The 14,288-nt window shown below is 47.8% G+C and overlaps 1 protein-coding gene across 1 annotated transcript in view; it reads right to left on the bottom strand.

The window, feature by feature from the left end:
• The window catches only part of PTK2 (protein tyrosine kinase 2), a gene marked incomplete at its 3' end in the record, with an annotated part of 174,118 nt that overhangs the window by 14,209 nt on the left and 145,621 nt on the right, over positions 1-14,288 (bottom strand). Inside the window, exons 18-21 of the mRNA XM_015426717.1 lie at positions 11,992-12,092; positions 8,766-8,881; positions 5,848-5,948; positions 4,370-4,459 (exon numbers count right to left, since the gene is read on the bottom strand). Coding sequence (XP_015282203.1) covers positions 4,370-4,459; positions 5,848-5,948; positions 8,766-8,881; positions 11,992-12,092 — 408 coding nt within the window. The remainder of the gene's footprint in view (positions 1-4,369; positions 4,460-5,847; positions 5,949-8,765; positions 8,882-11,991; positions 12,093-14,288) is intronic.

The raw sequence follows: 14,288 nt of genomic DNA on the forward strand, positions 1-14,288 counted from the left end.
AGCTCCACTGCCAAGCCCCATGAGGGGCCCGGCGGTGGACCTGCAAGGCCAGCGGGAGTGTGAGGAAGCCCCGCGAAGGCCCTCCCTGGCCCCAGGCAGGCAGGGGTGGGGAGAGGCAGGGAGGAAGCAACTTACCCTCCCTCTTCTCCTGCCTCCTCCTGGCTGAATGTGGGCCGGAAGCAGGGCGGCTGGAAGCAGGGGGCGGGGCTTCGTCACGTGCCCTGCCCCATGCACCTCACCCGGGGGAACTGCGATCCCCCCCGAAATGACCTCTGGAGTCTGCCACTCTTAACCACTACACCAGGCTGATATAAGGGTACAAGAGGACTAGGGTAAGTAAATCTGATGCAGAAAAATCTTTAATATGTGCAATATTAATATTAATGTGACTAGCACCAAGAAAAACTTGTAAGCCGCTCAGAGACCCCAACTATGGGATTAGAGCGGGGTATTAAATTGAAAGCATAAATAAATAATAAATAAATAAATAAATATACTTAAATTTACATGCATTTACTTGAATTTAAATGCCTTTATTTAAACTAGATTGGATATTATATGGCAGGAGCACAAATGCTCTCGTAGACCCTCAATTCTAGTGTGACCCCCCTGAGTGATTTTCATTCACGACAGAGAGGTTAATTCTGCTGCCTAGTGTTTACGCAGCCATTCTTTTATTTTGGCACTTTACAAGTATAAAACCTTTAATTCGCTGGTGATGCCAATACTCCAGCAACACAGCAGGCAACTGAAAGGCTTCCAGACTGTCAGGGAAATGAGAGACGTCTAGATGCAGTGGTGGTTGTGGAAAGCGTTGTCAAGCCACAAACATGCTTTGCCATTGCCTGCCTCTGCACAGCAACTAGGGGTGTGGGGTCGGTATATACTAAGCCGAAGAAATACCCAAAAATACCTTTTTAGTATTTATTTATTTATTTTTAGATTTATATCCCACCCTTCCAAATGGCTCAGGGCGGCTAACATACGACAGTGCCGGATTAAATAGATAAAATACAATAAAACAACGTTGAATAACCACAATAAAACCCATACAATATTTAAGGTGCTCTGATGTCATCCTATATATAAATCACCCAAGATGGGAACAATAATCCCAATTTGACGGCCAGCTGTCTCAATAGCAAGGTCTCCAGCGACGATATTCTGAGCGCTTCTGCCAGGCGAGGCATACCTCCCATAATAGGGGTAGACGATGGAGCAATACCACGGTGGTGGAATAGTGACGGCGGCGGCTCCTACTCAAAAGCCTGGCGGAAGAGCTCCGTCTTGCAGGCCCTGCGGAACTGCACAAGGTCCCGCAGGGCCCGGATCTCCTCTGGGAGATCGTTCCACCAGGTAGGAGCCACCACCGAAAGTGCCCTGGCCCAAGTAGGGGCAAACTTAACGTCTCGGGGGCCTGGGACTTCCAGAAGGTGGAGACTCCCCAATCGTAGTGCTCTTGAGGAAACATACGGGGAGAGGCGGTCCCTCAGGTAAGCCGGACCCCGGCCATTTAGGGCTTTAAAGGTAAGAACCAGCACTTTGAAGGGAATCCGGTATGCTATCGGCAGCCAGTGCAGCGCTTGCAGCACAGGCTGGATGTGGTCTCGCCTAGAGAGGCCCATCAATAGCCTGGCTGCAGCATTCTGCACTAGCTGCAGCTTCCGGATTTGCGACAGAGGCAGCCCCAAGTAGAGAGCGTTACAGTAGTCTAGCCTCGAGGTGACCGTCGCATGGATCACAGTGGCCAGGTCCTCACGGTCAAGGTAGGGGACAAACTGCCGAGCCAGCCGCAGATGGTAAAAGGCCGCCTTGGCAGTGGCTGCTACCTGGGCCTCCATTGTTAACGAGGAGTCCAGGGGCGCACCCAAACTCCTAACCTCCCGCACAGGCACCAAAGGCACCCCGTCGAAGGCCGGGAGAGGGAGCCCCAACCCCAGACCGGTCCGACTCAGGCCCAGGACCTCAGTCTTTGCCGGGTTTAATTTCAACCGACTCAGTCTGAGCCAACCAGCCACAGCTTGTAACGCCCGATGAAGGTCATCAGGACCGGAATCCGACTGGCCACCTAACATCAGATAGAGCTGGGTACCATCAGCATATTGATAAAACCCAAGCCCACACCTCCAGGCAATCTGGGCGAGGGGGTGCATATATATGTTGAACAACCTAGGGGGCAATACAGCTCCCTGGGGCACCCCACACTCAAGGGAGTGCCTTCGGGACCACTGATCTCCAATCGCCACCCTCTGTCCCCCACCTTGAAGAAAAGAGGCGAACCATTGAAGAGCAAGCCCCTGAATCCCCATGTCGGCGAGGCGGCGGGCCAGCAACTGGTGGTTGACCATGTCAAACGCAGCCAACAGATCTAACAACACCAGTGCCGCCACGCCACCTCGATCCAGATGCCTACGGAGATCGCCCATCAGAGCGACCAGCATCGTCTCCGTCCTGTGGACCGGGCGGAAGCCGGACTGGAAGGGATCGAGGACGGAAGCCTCATCCAGATAGCCCTGTAGCTGTGATACCACTGGGTATTTATTCAGCCAAATACAGATTGGAGTATCTGACTGGGCTGCACCTGAATAAAAGATGATATTATTCAGCTTTTATTTGAGCATGGCTAGAAGGCATTTAAAGTGGTGAAGTGCGCAGACTCCTCTAATCTGGGAGAACAGGGTTTTTATTCCCCACTCCTTCACTTGCAGCTGCTGGATGAATTTGGGTAAGCTGTAGTTCTGGCACAGCTGTTCTTTACAAAAGAGCAGTTTCTGTCAGAGCTCTCTCAGCCCTACCTACCTCACAGGGTGTCTGCTGTGGGGAGGGGAAGGGAAAGGAGTTTGTAAGCCGCTCTGAGACACCTTTGGGTAGTGAAGGGCGGGGTATAAATCCAATCTCTTCTCTTCTTCTTCTTCTTCTAAACGGGGTTCTGTATAATCCTGAATTCATTCCCAAAGTGAGCACCTGAGAAGAGCTGAGGTCTTCACTGAACTTGCGGGGGGGGGGGACACAACACAGCCCTGAGACTAGGGGGGGGGACAGGACACAGCCCTGAGACTAGCTAGTGATTTTGTAATTGTTTTATTATTTCACAAAGTTCTGGCAACTCAACAGAAGAACCAAAACTAAGACACTTAAAACGTTAAAACCTGTTTGGGGAGTTCGAGAAGCGAATATGTTTGGAGTTTGGAAAACCATCAGTTATCCAGGGACTTTCTTGTAATCATGCTATGTGCCTTCTTGTCAATTTAACTGCTGACAAGGGCTTGGCAGAGGTGTCCCTTGACAGACAAAAGGCATTCTGCAATACCCAAAGGTGCGCATTCCTTCACACAGGCAAGTTGGAGCAATATGGCTTGTGCTTAGCAATTAAAAACAAGCTGACTGAAACTGGGTGGTTATTTTTCTCTTTTTAACCCCCCTTCCTCTTGGCCTCAGCTACACCCAAGGCAGTGAAGATGGGAAGTCCGGGGGGGGGGGTACTGAATTTCTAAGGGGGCACTGCCCCCACATGCCTCCCTTTGTGATATGTTTCTGCACTGAGAGCAAAACTGGCCTTCCACTCCAATGCTAGAGGGGTTCAGCTTCACTAACGGATATCACATATGAAGATGCAGTTACGTTTGTGCATCAGCTAGACAGATGTGCCTGCAGACCCCACAGGAGTCCTAACCACATATGCACCTTCCCTTTACATGTTACACCTGTCATGACGAGCATTCAGGTAAGGCCAAATAAATAACAGGGAGAAGGAGGAGGAGGAGGAAGAAGGAGAAGGAGAAGAAGAAGGAGAAGAAGAGGAGGAGGAGGAGGAGGAGGAGGAGGAGATTGGATTTATACCCGCACCCTTCACTTGGAGTCTCAGAGTGGCTTACAATCTCCTTTCCCTTCCCCTCTCCACAACAGATACCCTGTGAGGTAGGTGGGGCTGAGAGCAATGCTCCCTCTAAGCTGTCGAGTCTTGTGAGCAAAAATTCTACTTTGTGAGTTACTGCATGAAAGTTGTGAGTGAGCGACTTGGCTACTGCATAAATTAGTTTGCTCTGGAGCCATCCTTCCTGAGCTAAGGCAAAAATGTATGAGCTGGAGGCTAAAAAACTGTGAGCTAGCTCACACTAACTCAGCTTACAGGGAACACTGGCTGAGAGAGCTCTTTCCAGAGCTGTCCTTGAGAGAGCAGCTCTGACAGAACTATGACTTGCCCAAGGTCATCCAGCAGCTGCAAGTGGAGGAGTGGGGAATCAAACCCGGTTCTCCCAGATTAGAGTCCGCGCACTGAAGCCACTACACCAAACTGGCCCTGGCTGGAAGTGGTTCGTTTTGAAAACCTAGCTCGTAACGAGGAAATGTTCATCTGGCATTCACTTACCAAACATCCATACGTCACTAGCTGAGGTAAAACGTCGGAAGTTGATGGACTCGGGTGCCATCCATTTGATGGGCAGTTTTCCTTTGGAAGCTACAGGGTAGAGAGGAAAGACAACTGAATGCTTCTGAATTGCCTGTGCTAAAGCATACTTATCTGATCATCCTCAATAGTAGAAGGGCCTTTGGAAAATGTTATTTTGTGCCACATTCCAAGCAGAAGGGAAGCATTTCTGCACAAACTGACAACAACAACAACAAAGTGCCATCAAGTGCAGACTTATGCTGACCCCATAGGGCTTTCAAGGCAAGAGATGAACAATGGCGGTTTGCTGTTGCCTTTCTTGGCATAACAACCCTGGACTTCCTGGGGGGGTGTGTGTGTGTCTCCCACCCAAGTACTAACCAGGGCCAAACCTTGCTTAGCTTCCAAACTCCGATGAGTTCAGGCTGATCAAGACTATTTATGCTGCGAAAATTTATACAGAGAGCCAAAACAGGGAAAGGAAATAGTGAGGAAGGCGCTTTGCGGCCATTTCTGCACAAAAGTGAAATATCCTTGTCCCATGTTAGGAAAAAAGTATAACTAAAAGCTTGGAGACCCACCAAGAATCATAAAGTTGGAAAGGAAGGCAAGAGTCATGCTGGGTTGGTCCACAGCTAGTGCAGAGGGCAATGCCTCTGAACTGGGGGGGGGGGTACTTCAAAAGGCCCTTAAGCAGAATTAATGCCTCTGAACTGGGGGGGGGGTTACTTCAAGAGGCCTTGAAGCAGAATTTGCTGTCAGGTGATGACTTCTGGTGCAGATGTTTACTTCTGCTTGTTCCAAATTCACACCCCTCTTTTCTCTCCAAGAGGGGCAGGAAACCAGCCAGCTCCAGCTAAGCTGGGCTATTCAGGCCGTTAAGTTAGCTCTAAAGGTAAAAGGTAATGCTTTCCCTTGCTCGTAAGCTAGTCAAATCCAACTCTAGGGTTGTGGCGCTCATCTCCGTTTCCAAGCTGAAGAGCCAGCGCTGTCTGAAGACGTTTCCGTGGTCACGTGGCTGACTAAACACCAAGGCGCACGGAACGCTGTTACCTTCCCATCGAAGTGGTACCTATTTATCTACTTGCAATTTCTTGCTTTCAAACTGCTAGGTTGGCAGGAGCTCTAGCACCTAATTAATCCAGCATTTGGTTCCCTATTGTGACCACCTGGATGCTTCTAGTAAGTTTACAACAAAGACGTAAAAGTCAGAACTTCCCTCCCTCTTTGTTCCCAGTCCGTGACCCATCAAGGTATACTACCTGTTATCATGGAAGTTCTATTTATATTTTATAGCTAACTGCTGATACAGATGGATGCTTGCAGATGAATGAGAGGGTGGGAATCAATTCATTGTTGGGAATACAGTTAAGCTGTCACGACTGTCAGTGTTATTTTTCTGAACCAAAGTGTTTCTCGATAGATTCCAACCATTCTAAGACATTCTGCCTCCTCACCTTTATAATACGTGCTGTCTTCCATATACCGGGACAAACCAAAGTCGCCTAATTTCACACAATCGGTGGAGTACACCAGCACATTTCTAGCAGCAATATCTCTGCCAAAGGAAAGAAACAGTTATTGTCTTGCATAGAGTTAATACGTTACAACATTTGCCATAAAGCAAACGGAGGATTATCTGACAGGTATGAAAGCTGCTCCGTGAGATGGAGATGTGACAGTTATACTGTTGGATCCATGGGGGGGGAGGGGAAGAGGCAAGCTTCCGTAATTAGGTGAGCGGCAACTTGAGAGAGGGCCTTCTCAGCCATGGCACCAAAACTATGAACGCTTTCCCCTGGGATATTTGTCTGTCCCCTTCTAGCACTGACTTCTGCCAGCAGGTACATAAGAGAAGCCAATTCTGGATCAGGCCGATGGCCCATCCAGCCCAATACTCTGTCACATAGTGGCCAAAAATACCAGGTGCCATTCAGGAGGTCCAGCAGTGGGGTCAGGACCAATGTTCCCTCTAAGCTGTGGAGTCTTGTGAGCAAAGATTCTACTTTGTGAGCGACTGGCATTAAAGCTGTGAGCGATCGATTTGGCTTCTGCATCAATTAGTTTGCTCTGGAGCCCTCCTTCCTGAGCGAAGACAAAAATGTGTGAGCCGGAGGCTAAAAAACTGTGAGCTAGCTCACACTAACTCAGCTTAGAGGGAACACTGGTCAGGACACCAGAAGCCCTGCCACTGTTGCCCCCCCCCAAGAATATAGAGCATCACTTGCCCCAGCCTGAGAGTTCCCATCTATACCTTGTGGCTAATAGTCACTGATGGACCTCTGCTCCATATGCTTATCTATTCCCTCCTTATAAGAACATAAGAGAAGCCAATGTTGGATCCAGTCGAACACTCTGTGTCACGCAGTGGCCAAAAACACCAGGTGCCATCAGGAGGTCCAGCAGTGGGGCCAGGACACTAGAAGCCCTCCCACTGTTGCCCCCCCACAAGCACCAAGAATACAGAGCATCACTTGCCCCAGACTGAGAGTTCCCATCTATACCTTGTGGCTCATAGCCCCTGATGGACCTCTGCTCCATATGCTTACCTTCTTTGTTTTCTCTGCCTTTCCCTCAATGATCTCTCCTTCCTGCTCTATGTTTTATTACTGTTTTATGGGAGTTTAATAACTCATTCTAGTTTTGGTTTCAATTTTTTTATGAATTGGTTTTATTACTAGAACTCGGGGGCAACCCGAGGAAACTGATGGGCAGTAGGTTCAGGTCACACAAAAGGAAACACTACTTTACATAGAGAGTGTTCCAAATGTGGAATTCGCTGCCAAAGGATGTCGTGATGGCCACAGGAATAAACAACTTTAAAAGGGGATGAGATAGATTCATGGAGGATAAGGTCTAGCAGTGGCTACTAGCCATGGTAACTGAGGGGAACCTTCACATTCAGAGGCATTAATAACTCATTCTAGTTTTGGTTTCAAATTTTTTATGAATGGTTTTTGTGTTTCTAGGCCCTGTTTTTGGGTTCCAGAGGAACCGGTCAGCCACTGTGTGAGACAGGATGCTGGACTAGATGGACCATTGGTCTGATCCAGCAGGGCTCTTCTTATCTCGTTTCCTGTTGCCGCCGACTTTTCCTAGCATTACTGTCTTTTCCAATGACCCCTGTCTTCTCATAATGTGACCAAATTATGATAGCTTCAGTTTAGTAACGTTAGCTTCTAGGAAGAGGTCAGACTTGATCTGATCTAAACCTTGGCAGCACAAGCATTTTGTAAATAAATAAAAATGCTGCTTCACAGATATTTTGAGGTGCTTCTGTCATCGGTAACTTAATGTGACCTTTCCTTCACTGTATTTCCTTCCAAAAATGTGTACTGATCATTCTTCTACTTAATGCTTAGGTTTGCTTATGAGCACATTTTTTGTTTCTTTCTTTCATATTTAATTATAGTTGACAACATAAGCAGGAATCTGCCTAATGCTCTTTCCACTCTTAAAAATAGCTTGCTGAGCTCAGCACCGTTTGGAAGGCTACGGGTGGTTTTGAGTTGGCATTCGGGAATCAACCAGAGACGTGGCAGAAGCAAACCATTTGCTGAACTCCTTTCAAGCAAACATGTGAAATCACTAAAGACGATGGCCACCAGTAGGTGTCAGTCTATGCCAGGGGTGGCCAAGCTTGCTTAACGTAAGAGCCACACAGAATACACATCAGATGTCCGAGAGCCGCAAGACATGAATATTACACACAGGGTTTTATTGAAAAATCTGCAAAATTGCTTTTGATTAACATTAAAAGAGTCTGCCAAAAATAAAAACAAAAGGGGTAAAAACAGATACTGATAATGATATTTATTTGTCCAATGATGTTTGTTTGTTTGCTAATGATATTTATTTTTTAAGAGAGAAAGAATGCATTTGAGAACGCATTTTAAGTTGCTTTCTTTCTCTGCTTCCCCACCACCACCACCACCTCAAGCCTGCCCAGGGATGGGAACACTGGCTGGGGAAGGGAAGACTGATTAGGGAGGCGTGCCTCCCCTTTGCTTTCCCAGCCGCCCTGCTGGGAGGTGCACAATATGTGTGAAAGGAGCACATGAGGCTCCCGGGCCACAGTTTGGCCACCCCTGGTCTATGCCCACCCAAGCCTCTCATGTCTCTGGCAGAACTCACAAGGAATGCTTTGCATAGGGAGGTACAAACCAAAAAAGTGTGGGTGAGTCAATTCTGAATATCCAGAGTACCATTGTGAGTAAGAAACACCTTGTTCTTAAAAGGAAATTCCAGCCCAAAAAAAATTAGAAAAGCAATGACAGAATGAAGTCCTGGATTAATCAAACATGTATGTTAAACCAGACACCCATCCACACATCTTTCCAATTTAAAACTAAGCCTTTTCAGATTATTGTCTTACCTATGTACAAATCTTTTGCTCTCTAAGTAGGCAAGTGCTGTGCTAAGTTGATACGCGTACAGTATCAAAGATGCCAGATCCAAGCTGTATTTTCTTACTTGCAAAAACGACCTCAGCTTTAGGGATAAAGGAGAAGGGGGGGGGGACATGTAAGAAGGTCAGACCAAACAAAAACATACTTGAATGAGAAAGAATTTTTCAGTGCTTCTATGCCTTTGGATTCAGACAGACATGACCTTGGTCCTTACCTTTCAAACGAAGAGTGGAAAACGGGCTAAAACACCAGTAAAATTTAGGGTTTGCATTCCCATACTGAACGCCATTCATCGAGTGCCAAGGTGAGATTTTAGATCTGTCGTCTTAGGAAAAGCAACAAATACGACATCTCTCTCTGGGCAGGCTCTGACACTGGTCTTATCAAAACGGAAATGAAAAAGCCGGGCCTCGTCTTCATTGTGTGCCTTTCTATTCCTGAACAGGAGAGCAACGATGGGACACCTGCTAGCAAAGTCCACTGGATATAACCGTGACACAAGCCCCCACTGTTTTCAGCGGAGTTGCGCCGGAGGCGGCGGCAGTTGTTCCCGTATCCCTAACTGCCTCAACTCCAACTCCATGCCAAAAGCGACATCATATTGTTTCTGTTGGCTAAAACCTGATTCACTCAGCCTCTTCCCACACTTACATCCAATGAGCATTGGTTCCTCCTCGGTTCACCCTCTTCTTTCTGACTCCCTGGGTCTTAGGGAAGGCTGCTATGGCACTTCCACCGTGCCTCAACTACTGGAAGTTGCACACCTGATGCGACTCAAACCTCTTGCTTACTGGTCTAGCCTTTTCTTGCCTCGTTGCTCTTGGGTCAATCCCTCCTCTGAACAACACGTTAAGAGCGATTCTCTAACGGTTGCGAAGCTGGGAACGGAGAAGCTCCCACGGACGATAGACACCACATTCCCCACCGGTACAACATCAAAGATAAGCGTTGCAAGCTCTGAAGCAATTAAGCGCATGGGAAGGAATGCAAAGCAATTAGAAAACATCTCTACACTCATGGCAGCGTAGCTGACAGCTTGCTAGGAAGGGATGAGCCTCTTCTGCTTGGGCAGCAAATGACGCCCTTGTCTATGATGGTAAAAGGAACCATATGTGGGGAGAACCCAGCTGAGGGAGCAGGGAGTGAACTGCCCCTGCCTTCTTCTGTATTAACACACGAAGCTGCCTTATACTAAATCAGACCATTGGTCCATCAAAGTCAGACTGGCAGCAGCTCTCCAGGGTCTCCAGTAGAAATGATTCACATAATCCGCTGCCTGATCCTTTGAACTGGAGATTCCAGGGATTGAACCTGGGACCTTCTGCATGCCAAGCAGATGCTCTGCCAGCATTTGCACTTGCTAGATGCAGTTACTTATGGCAGATATAATAGGATTCCATATTCAACAAGACTTGAATGGGAGATTCCAGGGATTGAACCTGGGACCTTCTTCATGCCAAGCAGGTGCTCTGCCAGCATTTGCACTTGCTAGATGCAGTTACTTATGGCAGATATAATAGGATTCCATATTCAACAAGACTTGAATGGGAGATTCCAGGGATTGAACCTGGGACCTTCTTCATGCCAAGCAGGTGCTCTGCCAGCATTTGCACTTGCTAGATGCAGTTACTTATGGCAGATATAATAGGATTCCATATTCAACAAGACTTGAATGGGAGATTCCAGGGATTGAACCTGGGACCTTCTCCATGCCAAGCAGATGCTCTGCCAGCATTTGCACTTGCTAGATGCAGTTACTTATGGCAGATATAATAGGATTCCATATTCAACAAGACTTGAATGGGAGATTCCAGGGATTGAACCTGGGACAATATGATGATGTACAGTCTACTTTTTTAGACCCAATTTTATATATGATAGGCTGGCCGGTGCGCCATCTTCTGAATGATTCGTCACCCAAAATAACTGAAAAGGTAGCCTTATTCCTAAGTCTGGTAATCAAGGATCGATTGCATAATGTCTAGATGCATACGACTGACTCATTTTTCCTTGTTGCCTCCCTATCTGTTTATTGCTTCCACCTGTATTCCAATATATGCCGATAAAAGTTGTGGTTTTGATGATGATGATGCTCTGCCACTGAGCCACCGCCCCACCCCAGAACGAACACACACGAAGCCGGCCTTATACTGATTGGGCTCTTTTTGTAGCAGGTACTTATTTGCATATTAAGCGACACACCCCTAATGTAGCCAATCCTCCCAGAGCTTACAGTAGCCCCTGTAAGAAGAGCTCTGTAAGCTCTCGGAGGATTGGCTACATTAGGGGTGTGTGCCCTAATATGCAAAGGAGTTCCTGGTACAAAGAGCCCTGATTCAGACCATCAGTCCATCAAGATCAATACTGCCTATTCCGACTGGCAGCAGCTCTCCAGAGTCTCTGCTAGAGGTCTTTCGCATCGCCTACTGCCAGATGCTTTAACTGGAGATGTCAGGGATCGAACCGGGGATCTTCTGTGTGCCAAGCAGATGGTCCACCACTGAGCCACAGCCCCCCCCCCGATATTAATTTGTCTTCTAGAAGACACTTACATGTATGATAATCCCTTCAGTAATCTCTCCCCCCCACCCCATAAGAGATATGAGTTAAAAGTGTTTTGGGGGTGAAAAAACAGGTTCACTAAGAACTGTTAGGAACAGCGGTAAGAGGATAATCATAATCTTTTATGCCAAATACTCAAGCTGAAGCATCAGAAGGGAGTTGAACTGTGAAATCAATTTTACATAACATCTTCCACATGTCCACTCTCCGTGCCGTTTTGCAGCCTGGTTTCAGCAAGTCTATCAGAAGTGCCTCCCTGACAAGGCCGATGCAGTTCTTTTACCCACTGATACATACATGCGCTGTATGAAATGTGCATAAAGGTTTTAATATGCTAGCCCTTTCCAGCTCTCCTCCCAGCAAGTGAAAAGACTCTTGAGGTCTACGTCTCAGAATCAGCACTGGGGAGCAAACAGGTGCAAGAGTCTTCTACCCAATGGAGTTATGCCCAATTGCTCCAGGGCGGGATTTAAACCCAGGATTCTGCAGCTGCGACATTTTGATGGCCCTGCCTCTGAGGGCAATATCCCAGCAGCCTGACGCGGCTGGCAGAAACAAGCCGCCCTCCCCAACCTCTCCGTAAAACATCTGTGAAGCCGAGAGAGACGAGTGCTCACAAATTCTTCGTACCTCTCCTAGCGTACAGAGCTCCATAATGATCCAGACGGGGTTTTCGGTGATGACGCCGATCAACTTGACAATGTGGGGGTGATCAAACTGCCGCATCGTTACTAGAAACAGAGGGAAACAAGCCTTGCTGTTAAATAAAGTAGCACTGGGATGTGTGCTGGTTATATACCGAATAAACTAACTAACTAACCAACTCTGAGATCTGGGATGTAGCAGGGTGGCTGGACGGACAAATAAGGGGTCGAATTACAAACTCCAGACTAAACAGTAGGTACAGTTGGGGGGTCTTCCATATTAAGGCCCACTGGAAGTGCCGTTGCATGCTGGTTTTCCATGTGGGAAGTCACTGTGAGTGTACCTGCTCACCATGGGATCAGAGCTTTGGTGGCGGTGGGTGTATTCTGTGTGTGCTTTTTTGTATGTGCTTAGGAGCCTGAAAGTCACGGTGACTTCTGGCGGCCCCCAATGGGGCTAGGACGTTTCAGAGAGGTGGCTTGATAACCTGCCTCTGCATCTCGGCCCTAGTATGCCTTAGAGGTCACCTTTCCAAGTATTTGCCAGAGTCATCCCTGCTTAGCTTCCAAGATTGGGCTTGCTGGGCTATCGACGTCAGGGCCAGGGATCAAACCTTCAATGCATCTCTCCTTATATATAATTGAATAGTGGGTGCCAAAGTTCTAATTCTAAAATGCACTCCCTTAGTGTATGGCTGATGGCACTGCTCCTCAGCATATATCGCCACCAATCAGAAGGCAAAGCCCGGGTCCCGCCCACACCACAACTGCTGCGACAACCTGGTCTTTTGCATATGGAAGCTGATTGGACTTCACTCCATTCCACACCTCAAACTCCCCCCCCCCAAGGCAGTTGGAATGTAAGTTGCATATGGAACCTGCTGTATTCTGGTGGTGTGCAGGTCCCAGGTTCATGTTTTAAAAGCAGACTGACACTGTTTGCCCAAAGCCAGAGCACTCTCCCAAAGCTTCTTTCTAGCTCCCGTTATATTTATTTCCACAACGGGCCTTATTTCTAGTAGTAGATATAAATCAGCTGCCACACAAGAGTTCCTTGGAAACACGGTTTCAATAAATCTCCACGCAGCAGCCATCTTTGACTGTTATAGACGCGACTCCCCCCACCGCCACCACAGTTGTTGTTGTTGTTGTTGTTAATAATAATAATAATAATAATAATAATAATAATAATAATAATGCTTCGATTTATTAATCGCTTTCCCCGCAATTGGGCTAAAAGTGATTTACAGTTACTCTTTAGACAGGGGACTAACAATGTTTCATAAGGCATAGGGAAGACAACATATAATTCATTTAATTGCACACGCTGTGACTGCACGGTGGAAACGTTCTGGCTTGGCTCAGTCATGTCCCGAACGGCTGCGTCGACTGGCTTGATGACGTTGGGGTTTCAGGACCCGTATGTCGTGTCGCCACACTGCCACCGCCTGGCCGGAGCATCCCACTGCAGGGATTTTTCGTAGCCGAGTAGATCTTCCGCCTTCCGGATCCTGGACCAGGACGTCCCCAACCGACAGCTAACACCTTTCCCAGAGGGGAAGTTGGTGTGCCCACCCTCTCTAAGGAGTGGTTCCCATTTTATCTACTCGCCGAGGCTTTTGAATCGCTGGGTGGACGATGAGCTGGGGACAACAGGCTGGCAGCTCACACCAGCGTGGGGCTTGAACTGACACAGTTCGGATGTTAAGACAGTGGGATCCAGAACAACTTATGCGCTCACTCATTCTTTCTCCTGGCTCTGAAATCCCTTTGCCCATCCCTCTTCAACACTGAAAGTGTTTAACTTTACATCAACACAAACGTGAATGTTAACTATGACCTGGATGGCCAGATCTTGGAAGCTAAGCAGAGTCGGGCCCTGATTAGTACTCGGATGGGAGACCACCAGGGAAGTACAGGGTTGCAACACAGACGCATAAATTGGAAAACTCTATTCATCTAATTCCTTGAAAACTCTACGGGGTCGCCGGAAGTCAGCTGCAACTTGACGGCACTTTCCGCCACCAGTTTTAAGTGAGAGGTTGCAGGGCTTAAACCAATCTTCAAGGTCCAAATTAAAACTACCCCTTGAGAAGAGAGGAGGGAGGAACAAAAAGGACTTGGGGAGGAATGCATGAGCCCACAGGGAACACAGATGAGGCTGCCTTATACCAGTTTGGTGTAGTGGTAAAGTCTGCGGACTCTAATCTGGGAGAACCGGGTTTGATTCCCCACTCCTCCACTTGCAGCTGCTGGATGACCTTGGGCAAGCCATAGTTCTGA

This window comes from Gekko japonicus, unplaced genomic scaffold (assembly GCF_001447785.1).
Source record: "Gekko japonicus isolate JY-2015 unplaced genomic scaffold, Gekko_japonicus_V1.1 scaffold3074, whole genome shotgun sequence".
In the NCBI taxonomy this organism is placed as follows: Eukaryota; Metazoa; Chordata; class Lepidosauria; order Squamata; family Gekkonidae; genus Gekko; species Gekko japonicus.